Source organism: Spizellomyces punctatus, assembly GCF_000182565.1.
Source record: "Spizellomyces punctatus DAOM BR117 chromosome Unknown supercont1.12, whole genome shotgun sequence".
NCBI lineage: Eukaryota > Fungi > Chytridiomycota > Chytridiomycetes > Spizellomycetales > Spizellomycetaceae > Spizellomyces > Spizellomyces punctatus.
In genome coordinates, this window is record NW_015971548.1 from 92,451 (window position 1) to 104,939 (window position 12,489).

Sequence of the window (12,489 nt, forward strand, 5' to 3'; positions counted from 1 at the left end):
AATTGGACACGCGAGGGCGGCGTCACATTTCCCAATGACTCACATTTCAATCGCAAGTTAACCGCACTATATTCACATTGGAGCCAACTTTACAGTTCATCTCGTCCCCCAGGTATGGACTTTACACCGACTCCGCTGTCAAAGCGTCTTTCAACGTCTGTCCAGTTGACCACCTGCCACCATGCGCTAATGTAGTCCTTGCGTTGGTTTCGGTACTGCTCAACAAAAAACAAATCGTCCGTGCGCAATGGTCGAAACCCCCGTTACCAACTTTTCCTTGGATCAAAGAATGTAATTGGCCTTTACGTACCTTCAAGTAATATGCATGCTCCCAAATATCTAAAGCTAGCACAACCGTCATGTTTCGTCCTTCATAACCAGGTGCAAACTGTGGTACATCTTGATCTTTGGTGACAATGATATCTACTTCATTGGTATCCGGAACATAGCACAAAAAAACCCATCCGGACCCAAAGACCGACAGTGCTGCGTTGGTGAAGAGCTGAGTGAAGTTGGATATTGTGTGATACTGCGTGTGTATGGCAACAGAAAAGGAACTTCCGGGAGAAGGTTGCCGGTTCTCCGAGAGGGGATTCGGGGCGAGATTTGCAAAGTAGATCTTGTGGTTTACTGATGAGAATAGCGTAAGATTGTCACTTGCGCATTTTCATTCGAGCATCTCGCGGTCATTTTTGGCTCACCATAACCACCGCCATTATTCCTAATATCTTTCCGAATAGACTCGTCACCCCACCATCGCGCCCGTTCAACATCACCAGCCTCTTCCAGCGCCAACCTGTTCAACAATGCTTCCACAGTAATCTCTCCTTCATCCTTTAAAGCTCCTTCACTGTCAAGTTTTGCCAGTGCGGCGTTCAAATTGTTGGTATATGCTCTGTGGTGTCGGTCGTGATGTATCAGCATGGTCTCAGCATCCAAGTGCGGCTCAAGTGCATCGTGGGGATACGGAAGAGGCGGAAGGTCATATTGGGGTGCGGTGGTGGCTAGCACAGGCGCAACGAGTACGTAAAAGAGAATGCAGTGGAGGGCGTTCATCATGATCTTATCTCATAGGTCCGTACTGTGCTGTAGGATAACTCTACTTGCCTGTAACACAAGATGACCAAGCAACGCGATCACCTCAGCTTCCGTTGAGTAAGAACCTGAGCAAGATAGTTTGCGGGCAGCGAAATCTGCTGCTGGAAGCAATACATGTTGACGCTTGCTCCCAATAATTTGGAGATTTGTGACCGTGTGAACAGGTTATCGAACATTAATCGATGATACTCTTTTGATCACGTTTGCATGATATCCTACGACGAGGGCCTAGACGATGTGGCAGACAATAAACACAAACTATATATTATATACGCAGAAGCCTGCACATTCTTGCTGCAGGAATGCAGCAGCAGGTGTCCATAACCCACAATACAAATCTCTCCCTTAAAACGTCTGCGAAATCCGATGTCCTCTCTGCACCCGACTAATACGCCATTCATTAGGCTTCTCATACCGGTTAAACAAAGGTTCCAATCGCTCTTGTCGTTTCCGTTTACTAATCTTATTCGCATCCGCAGTTTTGAAAAATGCAGGAGCGACTTCCACTAACCATTTTGGCTCAATAGCGACGACTTCTCTCATGTACTCTTTTGTTGTTAATACCAATTCATGGTAAATGACCCATTCGGGTTGTCGGTTGAAGAGGGCGGAAGATGGGTGAATATATACAGGGGTGGCTTCGACGAGGGTCTTATATCCTTCTTGGGGATCTTTCTTGGCAGCATGACGGAAAAATCCTCCACAGATGGCTTTTCGCACTTTATTGTAGTTCTTGCCGCAACTGACAATGTCGTGCCGGTATCGGTCCATGATCCCGAGCAACTGCTTTCGGATATCTTGAGAGCGCCGCAATGAACGGGCCTGGACAAAGTTCTCGTAACACCAGGGATTTGAGAATTTGCTGGTCTTCCATGCATTGTAGACTGACAAGAGAGTAAGATGGTCGCCTTCCGGTTGATGGAATTTTGCTTTTTTGGAGTCGGCCTGTGCCTGCTTTTCTTTTGGCCGATACCAAATGTTTTGAACCGAAAGCATCGCCACGACAGTCAAAATCTCTTCCGAACACCCCAAATCTACCGAGAAGATCAACATCTTGGCTAGTGATGGCTCAAGAGGGAACTCGGCCATCTTTCGTCCAATACGCGTCAGCAAGCCCTCGTTGTCTAATGCACCGAGCTGGAACAATAGTTCCATAGCCGTGATCAACGTTTGAACAGGCGGGGGGTCCATGAAATCAAAGTTCAAAAGATCATTGATTCCCATGGCCTTCAACATCAACACAGTGTTTGACAAGTTCATTCGCTGAATATCTGGCACTGCATTCGGCAGCATCTCGTTTCTATAAGCAGCCTCCGTATATAGCCTATAGCATTTTCCGGGGCCAGTTCGTCCAGCACGTCCAGAGCGTTGCCGAGCTTGAGCTTGTGAAATCGGAACGACGACAAGCGCATCCATACCAAGTTTTGGATCGTAGGTATTCTGTTTAACGAATCCTGGATCTACCACGTAGTAAATCCCGTCGATGGTAATAGAAGTTTCCGCAATGTTGGTAGCAATGACGACCTTTCGTGCTCCCGGCGGAGCTGGCTCAAAAATACGTGACTGCATTTCAGAAGGCAACGCAGAGTAGACTGGGAGAATAATCAACTCGGGGACCATGGGCCCAAGGGCTTTCATTCGCTCGTACAGGATCTCTGCTGCCGTGTCAATCTCTTCCTGACCAGTCAAGAACAATAGAATATCACCTGGCGGTTCAGAAAGGTGGATTTGCATAACGGTAATGAGTGCACTATCAAGGTAATCCGACTCTGGTTCTTTAGCAAACAAGATCTCGACAGGGAACGTTCGACCAGGAATAGTCAGAATCGGACAATTGAAAAAGTATGTCGAGAACTTTTCAGCATCCAATGTAGCTGATGTGACAATAAGTTTCAGGTCGGGTCGCTGTTTGACGGTCTTCTTTAGCAGTCCAAAAAGAACGTCAGTGTGAATGGTGCGTTCGTGCGCCTCATCCAGTAGAAGAACCGAGTACTTGCTCAGCTTGGGATCGATCAAGCATTCACGAAGAAGCATACCATCCGTCATGTACTTGATTTTGGTTTCAGGGCTCGTGCAGTCTTCAAAACGTATCGTGTACCCAACCTCCTGACCTAATCTGCACCCCACCTCTTCAGCAACGCGCTTTGCAACTGACATGGCTGCGACACGACGCGGCTGAGTGCATCCAATCATGCCCCGGTTGGCAAAACCTTCTTCAGCAAGATATTGTGTCATCTGGGTAGTCTTTCCGGATCCGGTATCTCCAACAACAACAAGGACCTGATTCTCATCCACAGCTTTGACAATGGTCGAACGAAGTTTAAAAATTGGCAGTGATTCTCGTTGCTCCGTGATCGATAGACTCGTAATCTTTCCAAACGTGGTAGCGTTATTGAACGTTTTCTTCTTCCATTCTGGAACATTATCTTCAGTTCTGCCAAATCCTTTCAGATCTTGTGCAAAGTGTCTATCTGACCGGTCAGCCATGGGATCCACCCATGGTCTGTTGAGATCTTTCGGAACAGCATCATACTCTGCTGCTGCCTGCTGCTGCCGAATCTCCCTCCGTTCTTTGGCCAAGGCTGCCCCAGCCAAAGCCGCTCGGTTCATTGTTCCATCAGGGTTCTTTACAATCTTGATAGGACTAAGTTGCACACTCTGCTTTGTTTGCCCTTTTAGGAACGATGGTTCTTCGTCCCTAATCTCAATATCCAATTCCTCCTCGGCGTCCTCATAATTTAGCAATCCTTGATCTTCATCAAAAGTAGGGTATTCTTTCGGATCGAGCACACCGGATGCAATGAGCTGTTTGATCTCCCATCTTTCTGGAGATGATATACGTTTTACATTTGGCGTGTGGGTATCGATATCATCCACTACAGGTACTTCGCTAAAAGACGTCAGAATCGGTCGATCAGGATTCCGCATTGCCTCGGCTGCTAGTTCCTCTTTGGTCTTGATCCTTAAGTGAGGAGTGAGATCCCTTCCACTTTCTTGGTCCACGTCTTTCATCGACAGCCCGATCCTGTTTCCAGCAATAGTCATCACCTTAACCTTTACTTTTTGGCCTTTTGAGACGACATCGGACGGATGGACAACCCGCCCAGGGCCAGCCGATAAATTGCTTATGTGCACCATTCCTTCCGCGCGACCTCTGATCCCCTCCAGACTAACAAATGCACCAAAGTCCCTAACACCGCTGATTTTTCCATTGTAGATTTTGTAGAGCAGGGGTTCATCATCCAGCCCCCCATATCCCCGATCGCGGTCACGACCTCGGCCCCTGTCCCGCCCCTCATCTCGTCGTCGTGGACTGCTATCCCTTCGACTGCGTTTTGGACTCCGACTACGGCTTCTACTTCCTTGCCGCTTATATCTACCGGAGCTTTCTCCGTCACCCCTTTTTTCCCTTGCGTTCGCCTCGTCCTTTTTTGAGTGCAAGAACCCTTCCAACTCTGCAAGAACATCTTCCGCGACTTTGGTGTCCTCTACCAATTGACTTGCTCTGGTTGGATCATCTGGTATTGCTAATCCAGGAAACTTTGCGAGCTTCAGCGTCCTATCTTCTCCGTCATCCTGTTCCCAGTCACCACCATTTTCTTCAGGCAACTTTCCCTTTCCTTTTTTCCCCTTCTTTTTCTTCCCATTGCCTTGGGGTTTCAAGGTTCGAATTAAGCGATCGAGATTTGTCACAAACGATTGAGGGAATTCAGCACCGACATTGTCCAAGCTCTTTTTGAAGTCTTCGACGCTTTTTGACTGTCCGTGCAGGTCGATAATAAACTCAGCAAGAACCTTGTCGTTGATTCCAGTGTGGTTGAGAAGTTCGCTCGTAATCTTTGATACAAGGGAGAGATGTTCAAGCTTTTCCAGATCGGCCATGCTGGGCTAATGGGCGATCAAGGTCCTCGGCTGCTGCAAGAACAACCACTGCGCACACTGTCCACACACACACCAGGTTTTCATGCATGACTGTGCCTGTTTACTATGGCTACGCCGCCCATGGATGACTGTGCACTTCATCACCGAATGTTGCCAAGGAAACAGGCTTTGAATGGGGGCTGCCGATGCGTCGGGCGGTGTTTGGGAGGGTCAACAACTTTCATCACGCGACGTCGTGTTGTGCATCCCCATGGGGGTCAACGTTTTGTGTTTTGACTTGTCTCAAAACGATGAGTTCATTCCAATTGATCGTTTGTTGGCGTATGGCCCAAAGACCAATGGGGATGGGGGGAGAGACCCTGGGCATCCTTGAACCATCGTCTTTGGGTGGTCGATGAGACGTACGCAACAAGAAAAAAGACAAGCGGCCCTTTCAATAGCGAACAAGGTGAAATCATATCGTCGGGTGACCCGGGGAGACCCTTTGTCCTGTTGAATGGTTCTGTTTTGTTAAAAAGTCAGACAGGAACATTACCACATTTGCGTTTTGTTTATCTTGAAAAGTCACACTTGTTTGGGTGGTATGACTGCGAATAGAAGACATTTAGATATTTAATGTGCATGAACCTTTTATCCTTGTGCCCTTTTTTGTCCCATTCCTGCCGTCATCGTCACTAATCGTCGTCATCATATCCTCTTCGTTCATCGTCGTCGTTGTCGTCGTTCAATAAAAAGAACACCGGCAATAATCTTATAACTAAGCTATATTGGTCAATATTCAAAATTTAAGGCTTTTGGCGCCGCCCCCCCCCCCCCCCTTTTCGCCGCCGTTTCGTTCAAACAACTGCAACTGCGCTCTCGCTTGCCAACAGATTTCCAGCTTTTTTTTTTTGTTAAAGAACACTACACGATTGCCTCAACCAACCACACATAACAACCAACATCGACTTTTGGATATTACCAGTAACCAGTCGTCCTATTCGTTACGCTGATCCGAACCGATTCACGCCACCGGCATAAACAAAGCACACCTACTGTTTTTGAGGTAAGCATGGCCTGCGATCTGAGTGGAGCATGTCGAGAGTGAGCAATGGTGGGCTATAGAACTCATCTTGGTGGCGTAGGGATTGGGAGGCTCCTTGTCTGGGGAGATCTGCATGGGTGGGGAAGTCACTGGCATGCTGTCAACTTTCCTCTTGCTAACGATCCTTGGCTTTAGGTGAAACAGAGAGCGTTACGACCTTCCCTGTCATTGTAGCCTTGACGATACCTGGCGTCCGGCAGTGCATGCGTGGGTGCTCATAAAGGCCAATGATTCCTCTACAACGACAGTCATCATCACCGCAGAATTATAATCACAAACCTTCTCATCAACAACAACCACAACAACAACAACAGCAGCAACAAGTACAAGCATCCCACAACCAACGAGAATCCCATCCCGCCATGATAATCTCACACCAGCCTTTTGACGGGCAGGGATTTTACCCGCAGCAGCAGCAACAGCAGCAGCATCCTTCCGTTCGCCTCCCCAACGCACCGTATCATCCACATCCAATGCAAAAGCAAGCAATGTCCACGATTGACCCTAGTCTGCTGGCCATCAATCAGTTCGGTTCCACGCCTCCTGTGAAACAGGAAGATTCGGGAATGGAGGGTCTCAATGATCCTTTTGGAAATCTCGGCGGTGAATACGAGTTGGGCAGCGGCCTGGAAGTTGCCGACCCATCCGTCATGATGTCTCCACTATCCAGCTCCCCCCTAGACGATCCGGAATTTGGCCCGCGCTCATCGAATTTCACTCCTCATGGATCGGGCTCGTTGAGCACGTCCCTGCACAGCACCCCTTATGGTAAGGCTGCAATGGCCCGCGGAGGAAATTGTTGATGATGATGGTACTAAATTGGCCGTTGGTAAATATTAGGCACCCCAGGAGTACAGATGCCCCATGGCAACTTCTATTCAATGTCCATGCCTGTTCATGCTACAAATGGCTTTGGTGCGATGGATCAAGCAAAATTGCTTGGGTCTCAACCCAGCTCATTCTCGGCTTACGGACAGATACCAGAAATGATTGACGAATCAAGCTTAAAACAGTGAGTATCCGACAACCTGGCAACATAAAGTGTGAGATTGCAAGAAAAAATTGAGACTAATGCCGCTTTAATCTTTCCAGATTGGATCAACTTACGGAAAAGCGTCGTCGACGCCGTGAGTCACACAATGCAGTAGAACGCCGGCGCCGCGACAACATCAATGAAAAGATTCAGGAGCTTGCAACTCTCCTTCCGGACTTTGCTTCTGATTCGCAGAACAAACCAAACAAAGGAGTCATTTTGCGTCGCTCAGTGGAATACATTAAGCAAATGCAGACATTCGCCACACTTCAAGTGGATCGCAACAGAGAGCTCGAGCAGATTTTGCGGCGCGTACTTGAGCAAACAGGCATCAATGAGGTGGATCTGGGACTATCGGTCCCTCTGGGTACTCCAGTGGAAATGCCATCCGTGGCTCCTCCAGGTCCGGGCGAGCAACACGTTGACCACAATTCAATGGAACAAGGGGACTATGTGGACATGGGACACGACATGTAATTCAGGCGCTTGAGAAGAACATCCATTATTGTGTGTGTGAAAGGGAACTACTTGCATTAGAATGAACTCTACGGATAAACGTGGGATTGCTGGGTTTTGATGGACGACCAGTTGGGACGCTGGCTATTTGCGGGGGATGCTAGGTCGCTCAAGGTTTTTTTTATTGTAGTTACGCAAAATCGTTTTTAGTATGCTCGGGATGCTCCTTATGTAATGACGAAGATTACAATGACATGAAATTTTGCTCAGTATCTTCGAGATTTCCACATAGGAATGAATCGCCTCCACGTCTTTGACGACTCTACACAGCGACCTCAATCAGCTGGAGCTGCCTCTGCTCTACATTGACAATGGCCAGAGGAGCAGATCTGGCCCGTAAACGAATACCCTAAATTCCAGGTCCCCCAAAGCTGTCGTCCTAGGAAGTGATCGTATGCTACTCCGCCCATGAGTAGTGCCGAGACTCTACGAACCCTACCCATACGATAAATACTCACATCTAAAGTGCTTACAGATCATCTATCCAAAACAATTAATTGCTCGTAGTGGTGGAAGCTGCGTTTGGGTTCGATGTTGGTCACGTGACATGAGCATCTGTCAAAATGATGGCCGTACTGCGTGTGGTGAAGAGTCCCTCCTGAATTCGTCCAAACATCTGTGGTCAACGCCGTTCACCATGGTACGTATTCCTGCATCCATCCATCCATCCGTCTCGTCCATCTGTCCGTCATCACGGTGCTGGAGTGTGGAGTAGGGCGGGGAGGAAAAGTTTGGAGACTTTTAGAAAAGAGCTGAAGCATGGAGGAGGGAGGGCGGATTTCATGGGCTGGAGAGACATGCGAAATGGCGAAAATTGAGCTTGGACATGCGCGAGTGGAACCTATGCGAGACCTAGTGCTGAATTATGCTGATATCGGTTGTCCTTTCTAGGTCAACATCCCGAAAACCCGGAACACCTACTGCAAGGGGAAGGACTGCAAGAAGCACACCCCCCACAAGGTGACCCAATACAAGACGGGAAAGGCGTCTTTGTTCGCTCAAGGTACGTGTAAAGTGGAAATATCACCATGTGAAATGTATGTAGAAGGGGAGATGGGCAAAGTGTTGACGAAGGGTGGATTTCGGTGGAAACAAATGCAATTGAGGAAATGGATGTCCGTTTCAGCCGAAGCAAATCTGACATATGGATGTCCCTACTAGGTAAGCGTCGTTACGACCGCAAGCAGTCCGGTTTCGGTGGTCAGACCAAGCCGGTGTTCCACAAGAAGGCAAAGACCACGAAGAAGGTCGTGCTTCGTTTGGAATGCACTGTCTGCAAGTACAAGCAGCAGATTGCATTGAAGCGATGCAAGCACTTTGAGCTCGGTATGTACTCGATGTCGTTCCTAATCTCAAATAGCCGTTATTTCTCATTCCCATTGTTCGCAATCAAAAAGGTGGTGACAAGAAGACCAAGGGTGCTGCCCTCCAGTTCTAAGCGCAATGTGGTCGTGATCAGAGTTGCTGGTGGAAGGACATGGTGGTCCGGGGGGTGTCCTGTACGAGAGCAGGCACTGTTGTATTCAATCTTGTCAATATAATTCTCGACCCTTTCCGTCTTGGAATATATAATCAGACCGTAATGGAACAGAGGAGGTGATGGTCTCTGCGCAATGTGGAGTGGAGAAAAGATGTGGAAAGCCCCATTTTCGATGGAGAATCTAATGCTGTGATTGTGCATTCCATATTGTGATTATGGCATGCCTGTTGTCGTTCTATGTCCCAGATCAACGTCACGTTGATTTGCATAAGCCGGAGGCCAAGGTGTCAGATACCGGCCCCATCCACCGTGCAACACTTAATCACACATTGGAGCTGGCGTTCTGAACATCTTTCGTTTACCATAGCCATTCACCCCGAAGTTGCTTCGTAAAGGCGCTCTTTCCTTGCCTTTTTCTTTGAAGCGACATTCGCCGCATGGAACAGCCACGCACAATAGCATTAATCGACAGACGGCTTTGACAGCCACTTTCTACCGTGGAAGTTGAGCATACCTGGGCCGTCCTCCTCAAAGACAGTTTAGAACGGACTAGTTTTGCAGTGGCGGTCTCACTCCTTTAGAGTAAATTCTCCAGCGACGATCTGATCATATGGAGGCGGGAGGGAGTCGAGATCGCGGCCATCCAGAGGAGGTGGGCAGGCAAACACCACCACCTGTTCCATCTAAAGGGCCATTACTTGGACAAGAGCCGGTACGACAAGCGCAAAGCAGTGGCGGCGGTACGTTTGCTGGTGCGACAAACACGCATCCAGATGGGGTACCACAGCGACAAGGGAGCATTGGAGCAGGAAATCAGACGTCGAGTCAGCGGGCAAGCATGCTACCAATCTCTGCTTCTGGGCCTGGAGGTGGGTCGGGTGGGAAGCGCACTCCAGCACAACTAGCTTTGCAGAATGTGTTTGCCCGCTTTGTCCGAGCTGCAGAGTTGAAAGTGAACACATTGATGCACCTCCAACCCTTGGTACGTGCTGTGACCTTAGCACTCCTTTACCAAAGGAGAATATCTGCATGGTGTGCAGGTCATTGTCTGTGTCTCTGCAGCTACTCATCGGTGATCATCTACGTCCCAGGATCGGGAGCTTGATCTCTTTGCACCAATTCGTCCGGGAACCGATAAGACGCTTGATTGTCTACTGGAGTCGGTTGGATCTGTTGCCAAACATTGTCCAAAACTGATGATCGACAGTATAATGGTCTGGCGAAAGTCGAAAAGCGAAGCATCTCCCGGTGAAGGAACACGCAACATGTATGGTGGCGGAACAACGTACAGTAGTTTCTTCTGCGATGGTTGACACGTCTTTTTTTGACAGCACAACTTTGTATCCTCATTTAAAAGGAAAAGACATTGAAAACATTTTAAAGGAACGAAAATCGGTACGCAATTGGTTGGTGGTACCCGATTACCCAGTAAGATCGTCGATTGAACCCCTTTTTGAAAACGTAGCTAGTTTCCAATTTCATACTGTGCCGCGTTCTCACTGCCATCATACAACGATTAACACGGGAAACACTGCCAGATGACTTGGCTGAAAAGCTAGAAGATATGGTATTTGGACAGCTCCGAAACGCAGACCCGTGAGTTCCTCAAGGCTTTCGACTTTCCCAAAAAAAATCGAATGTAATTATCGTGCAATATATGTGCAGTGATCTAACGATCCGATCTGTCAATCGGCAAGCAAATATTGATCTATTCGCGGAGCTCGCTGGAGCGCTATCCAACATTCGGTTAGTGCTCTCACTGTTGATTTTGCGCTGCTGATTGGGAGAAAGAATGACATGAGTATCTTGCGTCGCCGAAAGATTCGCCACTGTGAGTGGGCGATTCGTTTCAGAACTTTCCAAGGCAGCTACCTTGAAAGAAGGAAAGCTGGACCTTTTCATTCGCAGTATGAGATTTCTGAAGCTCAAGGTACGTGCTGATATGCTGCCTCATATTTTGTCTTACAGATGCAAGAGCTTAAAATTTTTCAGATATATCCCATGGATGAACTGGAAAATACGGCCGACTTTTTGCAGACATGTGCTGAGTTGTTTCATGATGCGCATAGCTCTCGGATAAAGCATGCATATGCTGAAGTGTTTGTCCAGCTGCTGGAACCCATAGCGGCGGTAAGAGGTAGCGCGTACAAAAGTCCCTATTACGACAGTAGGCTGACACTAGTCATTAGGTTGCAACCGCGGAAGTGAATCTTCCAGCATGGATGAAAACTGTGGAGCTGATTTTCCCAAAGGCGAATAAGATGGTTAGCAAGCCGCGACATTTGCAGGTTGGAACCCATCATGTTGTATCGCTTGAATGGCCCAATTGTAGTTACCGCTATTATCTCTTCAGGCTGCACTGCCGTTGATCAATACACTATTGTGTGTATCACGAAAGGATTTCTTTCACAAGCATTGGGGTGATTTTACGGAGCTTTGCGTCAAACAGCTACGAGATAAGCTACTACGGACGATCGCGCTTTCGTCAATCACCCGGCTACTTTGGGTTTACCTCTTCCGGTGCAGCGAAACATCTACCGCCAATGTATATCGGCGCATAGATTCAATTACAAAGGTCCTATTTCCTCCGAATCGGCGAGGCGTCGTTCCTGCGGAAACCAGCCTGCACGCGTTCGTTCAAATTGTTTACTTTATTTGTGTACGGTATCCTGAATATGGAGCCAACAATGTGCTGACCAACCTGCTTGGGATTGAGCATGGGGCAGCAGTGCTTTCGGGACCAAGCAATGCGATCACGGCCTCCAGTAATGCAATTATTTCAACCTCGAGTATTCTCATGGGTGAGAAAGGATCAGCCACTTCCGCTGTGCCGAGTACAATGCTGGATGATTGGACTACCAACACGATGTTGACTGGCTCCAGCTCTGTGTCTACAGCATCTAACATGGTCGTTGGCGATACGGTTGTGAATCCCGAGCGCCTATTGATAGCGCTTAGAGCATTCTTGCTTTTACTGGCGGATATGGAAGAAGCGTTGGGTAATGGCCAAAAGGAAAATGCAGGGCTAACCGCTGGTACGGTTTCTGCTGTTAGTGGGAACGCTGGAACTGGCAAGGTGGTGGTGGAGGCCAAGGTTAACCTGCCAGCGCCACCTTTTCCGCAAGTCGATTGGCATTATACCAGCAGCTACTTTGGCATTGATGTTCTAAACAAAATGAGAGAACGGACCTCCAGAGCAGAAGTATCTGGGGATATACGGATGCCCTTATCTGAAATGTTCTTTATCGTATGGGGAGTAGTATGCGAGACTCGTTAGAGCGCTTCACTGAGACCCTTGCAAGAGTTGCCGTTGCATTGGATAATGTTTGTGGATGGTCATTGCTCACCGAACACGGGTGCTATGTTATCTGCAATTGCAGCGTCGACCCCCGGGAC

At 48.3% G+C, this 12,489-nt stretch overlaps 5 protein-coding genes across 5 annotated transcripts; 3 read left to right on the forward strand and 2 right to left on the reverse strand.

Moving 5' to 3' along the window:
- Positions 1-28: 28 nt before the first annotated feature.
- SPPG_06441 (uncharacterized protein) lies at positions 29-1,103 on the reverse strand. Its single transcript, XM_016754646.1, has 3 exons — positions 702-1,103; positions 311-630; positions 29-215 (listed from the first exon to the last, which is right to left on the reverse strand). Exons 1-3 carry the CDS (start codon positions 1,057-1,059, stop codon positions 90-92), a joined length of 804 nt encoding a protein of 267 aa, XP_016606062.1. The 5' UTR covers positions 1,060-1,103; the 3' UTR covers positions 29-89.
- A 231-nt stretch (positions 1,104-1,334) lies between these two features.
- Positions 1,335-5,010, reverse strand: SPPG_06442 (uncharacterized protein). Its single transcript, XM_016754647.1, has one exon. It carries the CDS (start codon positions 4,978-4,980, stop codon positions 1,444-1,446), a length of 3,537 nt encoding a protein of 1,178 aa, XP_016606063.1. The 5' UTR covers positions 4,981-5,010; the 3' UTR covers positions 1,335-1,443.
- A 183-nt stretch (positions 5,011-5,193) lies between these two features.
- On the forward strand, positions 5,194-7,823 carry SPPG_06443 (uncharacterized protein). Its single transcript, XM_016754648.1, has 4 exons — positions 5,194-6,025; positions 6,200-6,832; positions 6,905-7,076; positions 7,157-7,823. Exons 2-4 carry the CDS (start codon positions 6,292-6,294, stop codon positions 7,572-7,574), a joined length of 1,131 nt encoding a protein of 376 aa, XP_016606064.1. The 5' UTR covers positions 5,194-6,025; positions 6,200-6,291; the 3' UTR covers positions 7,575-7,823.
- Positions 7,824-8,101: 278 nt separating this feature from the next.
- Positions 8,102-9,253, forward strand: SPPG_06444 (60S ribosomal protein L44). The gene is made up of 4 exons (XM_016754649.1): positions 8,102-8,253; positions 8,505-8,616; positions 8,775-8,939; positions 9,011-9,253. The coding sequence occupies exons 1-4, from the start codon at positions 8,161-8,163 to the stop codon at positions 9,049-9,051; spliced, it is 411 nt and encodes a 136-aa protein (XP_016606065.1). The 5' UTR covers positions 8,102-8,160; the 3' UTR covers positions 9,052-9,253.
- A 90-nt stretch (positions 9,254-9,343) lies between these two features.
- SPPG_06445 (uncharacterized protein) lies at positions 9,344-12,476 on the forward strand. The gene is made up of 9 exons (XM_016754650.1): positions 9,344-10,075; positions 10,185-10,360; positions 10,425-10,488; positions 10,559-10,689; positions 10,759-10,839; positions 10,915-11,023; positions 11,086-11,223; positions 11,283-11,381; positions 11,447-12,476. The coding sequence occupies exons 1-9, from the start codon at positions 9,704-9,706 to the stop codon at positions 12,368-12,370; spliced, it is 2,094 nt and encodes a 697-aa protein (XP_016606066.1). The 5' UTR covers positions 9,344-9,703; the 3' UTR covers positions 12,371-12,476.
- Positions 12,477-12,489: the final 13 nt, after the last annotated feature.

Coding starts and splice junctions, on each gene's coding strand:
- SPPG_06444 (XM_016754649.1), top strand. CDS start 8,161: ATGAGCATCTGTCAAAATGATGGCCGTACTGCGTGTGGTGAAGAGTCC. Junction 8,254..8,504: donor GGTCAACGCCGTTCACCATG/GTACGTATTCCT, acceptor TGTCCTTTCTAG/GTCAACATCCCGAAAACCCG. Junction 8,617..8,774: donor GGCGTCTTTGTTCGCTCAAG/GTACGTGTAAAG, acceptor TGTCCCTACTAG/GTAAGCGTCGTTACGACCGC.
- SPPG_06445 (XM_016754650.1), top strand. CDS start 9,704: ATGGAGGCGGGAGGGAGTCGAGATCGCGGCCATCCAGAGGAGGTGGGC. Junction 10,489..10,558: donor TTTTAAAGGAACGAAAATCG/GTACGCAATTGG, acceptor TTGAAAACGTAG/CTAGTTTCCAATTTCATACT. Junction 11,024..11,085: donor TGAGATTTCTGAAGCTCAAG/GTACGTGCTGAT, acceptor AAAATTTTTCAG/ATATATCCCATGGATGAACT.
- SPPG_06442 (XM_016754647.1), bottom strand. CDS start 4,980: ATGGCCGATCTGGAAAAGCTTGAACATCTCTCCCTTGTATCAAAGATT.
- SPPG_06443 (XM_016754648.1), top strand. CDS start 6,292: ATGATTCCTCTACAACGACAGTCATCATCACCGCAGAATTATAATCAC. Junction 6,833..6,904: donor CCTGCACAGCACCCCTTATG/GTAAGGCTGCAA, acceptor GGTAAATATTAG/GCACCCCAGGAGTACAGATG. Junction 7,077..7,156: donor GACGAATCAAGCTTAAAACA/GTGAGTATCCGA, acceptor TAATCTTTCCAG/ATTGGATCAACTTACGGAAA.
- SPPG_06441 (XM_016754646.1), bottom strand. CDS start 1,059: ATGATGAACGCCCTCCACTGCATTCTCTTTTACGTACTCGTTGCGCCT. Junction 631..701: donor GAATAATGGCGGTGGTTATG/GTGAGCCAAAAA, acceptor TATTCTCATCAG/TAAACCACAAGATCTACTTT. Junction 216..310: donor AGCATGCATATTACTTGAAG/GTACGTAAAGGC, acceptor TTTGTTGAGCAG/TACCGAAACCAACGCAAGGA.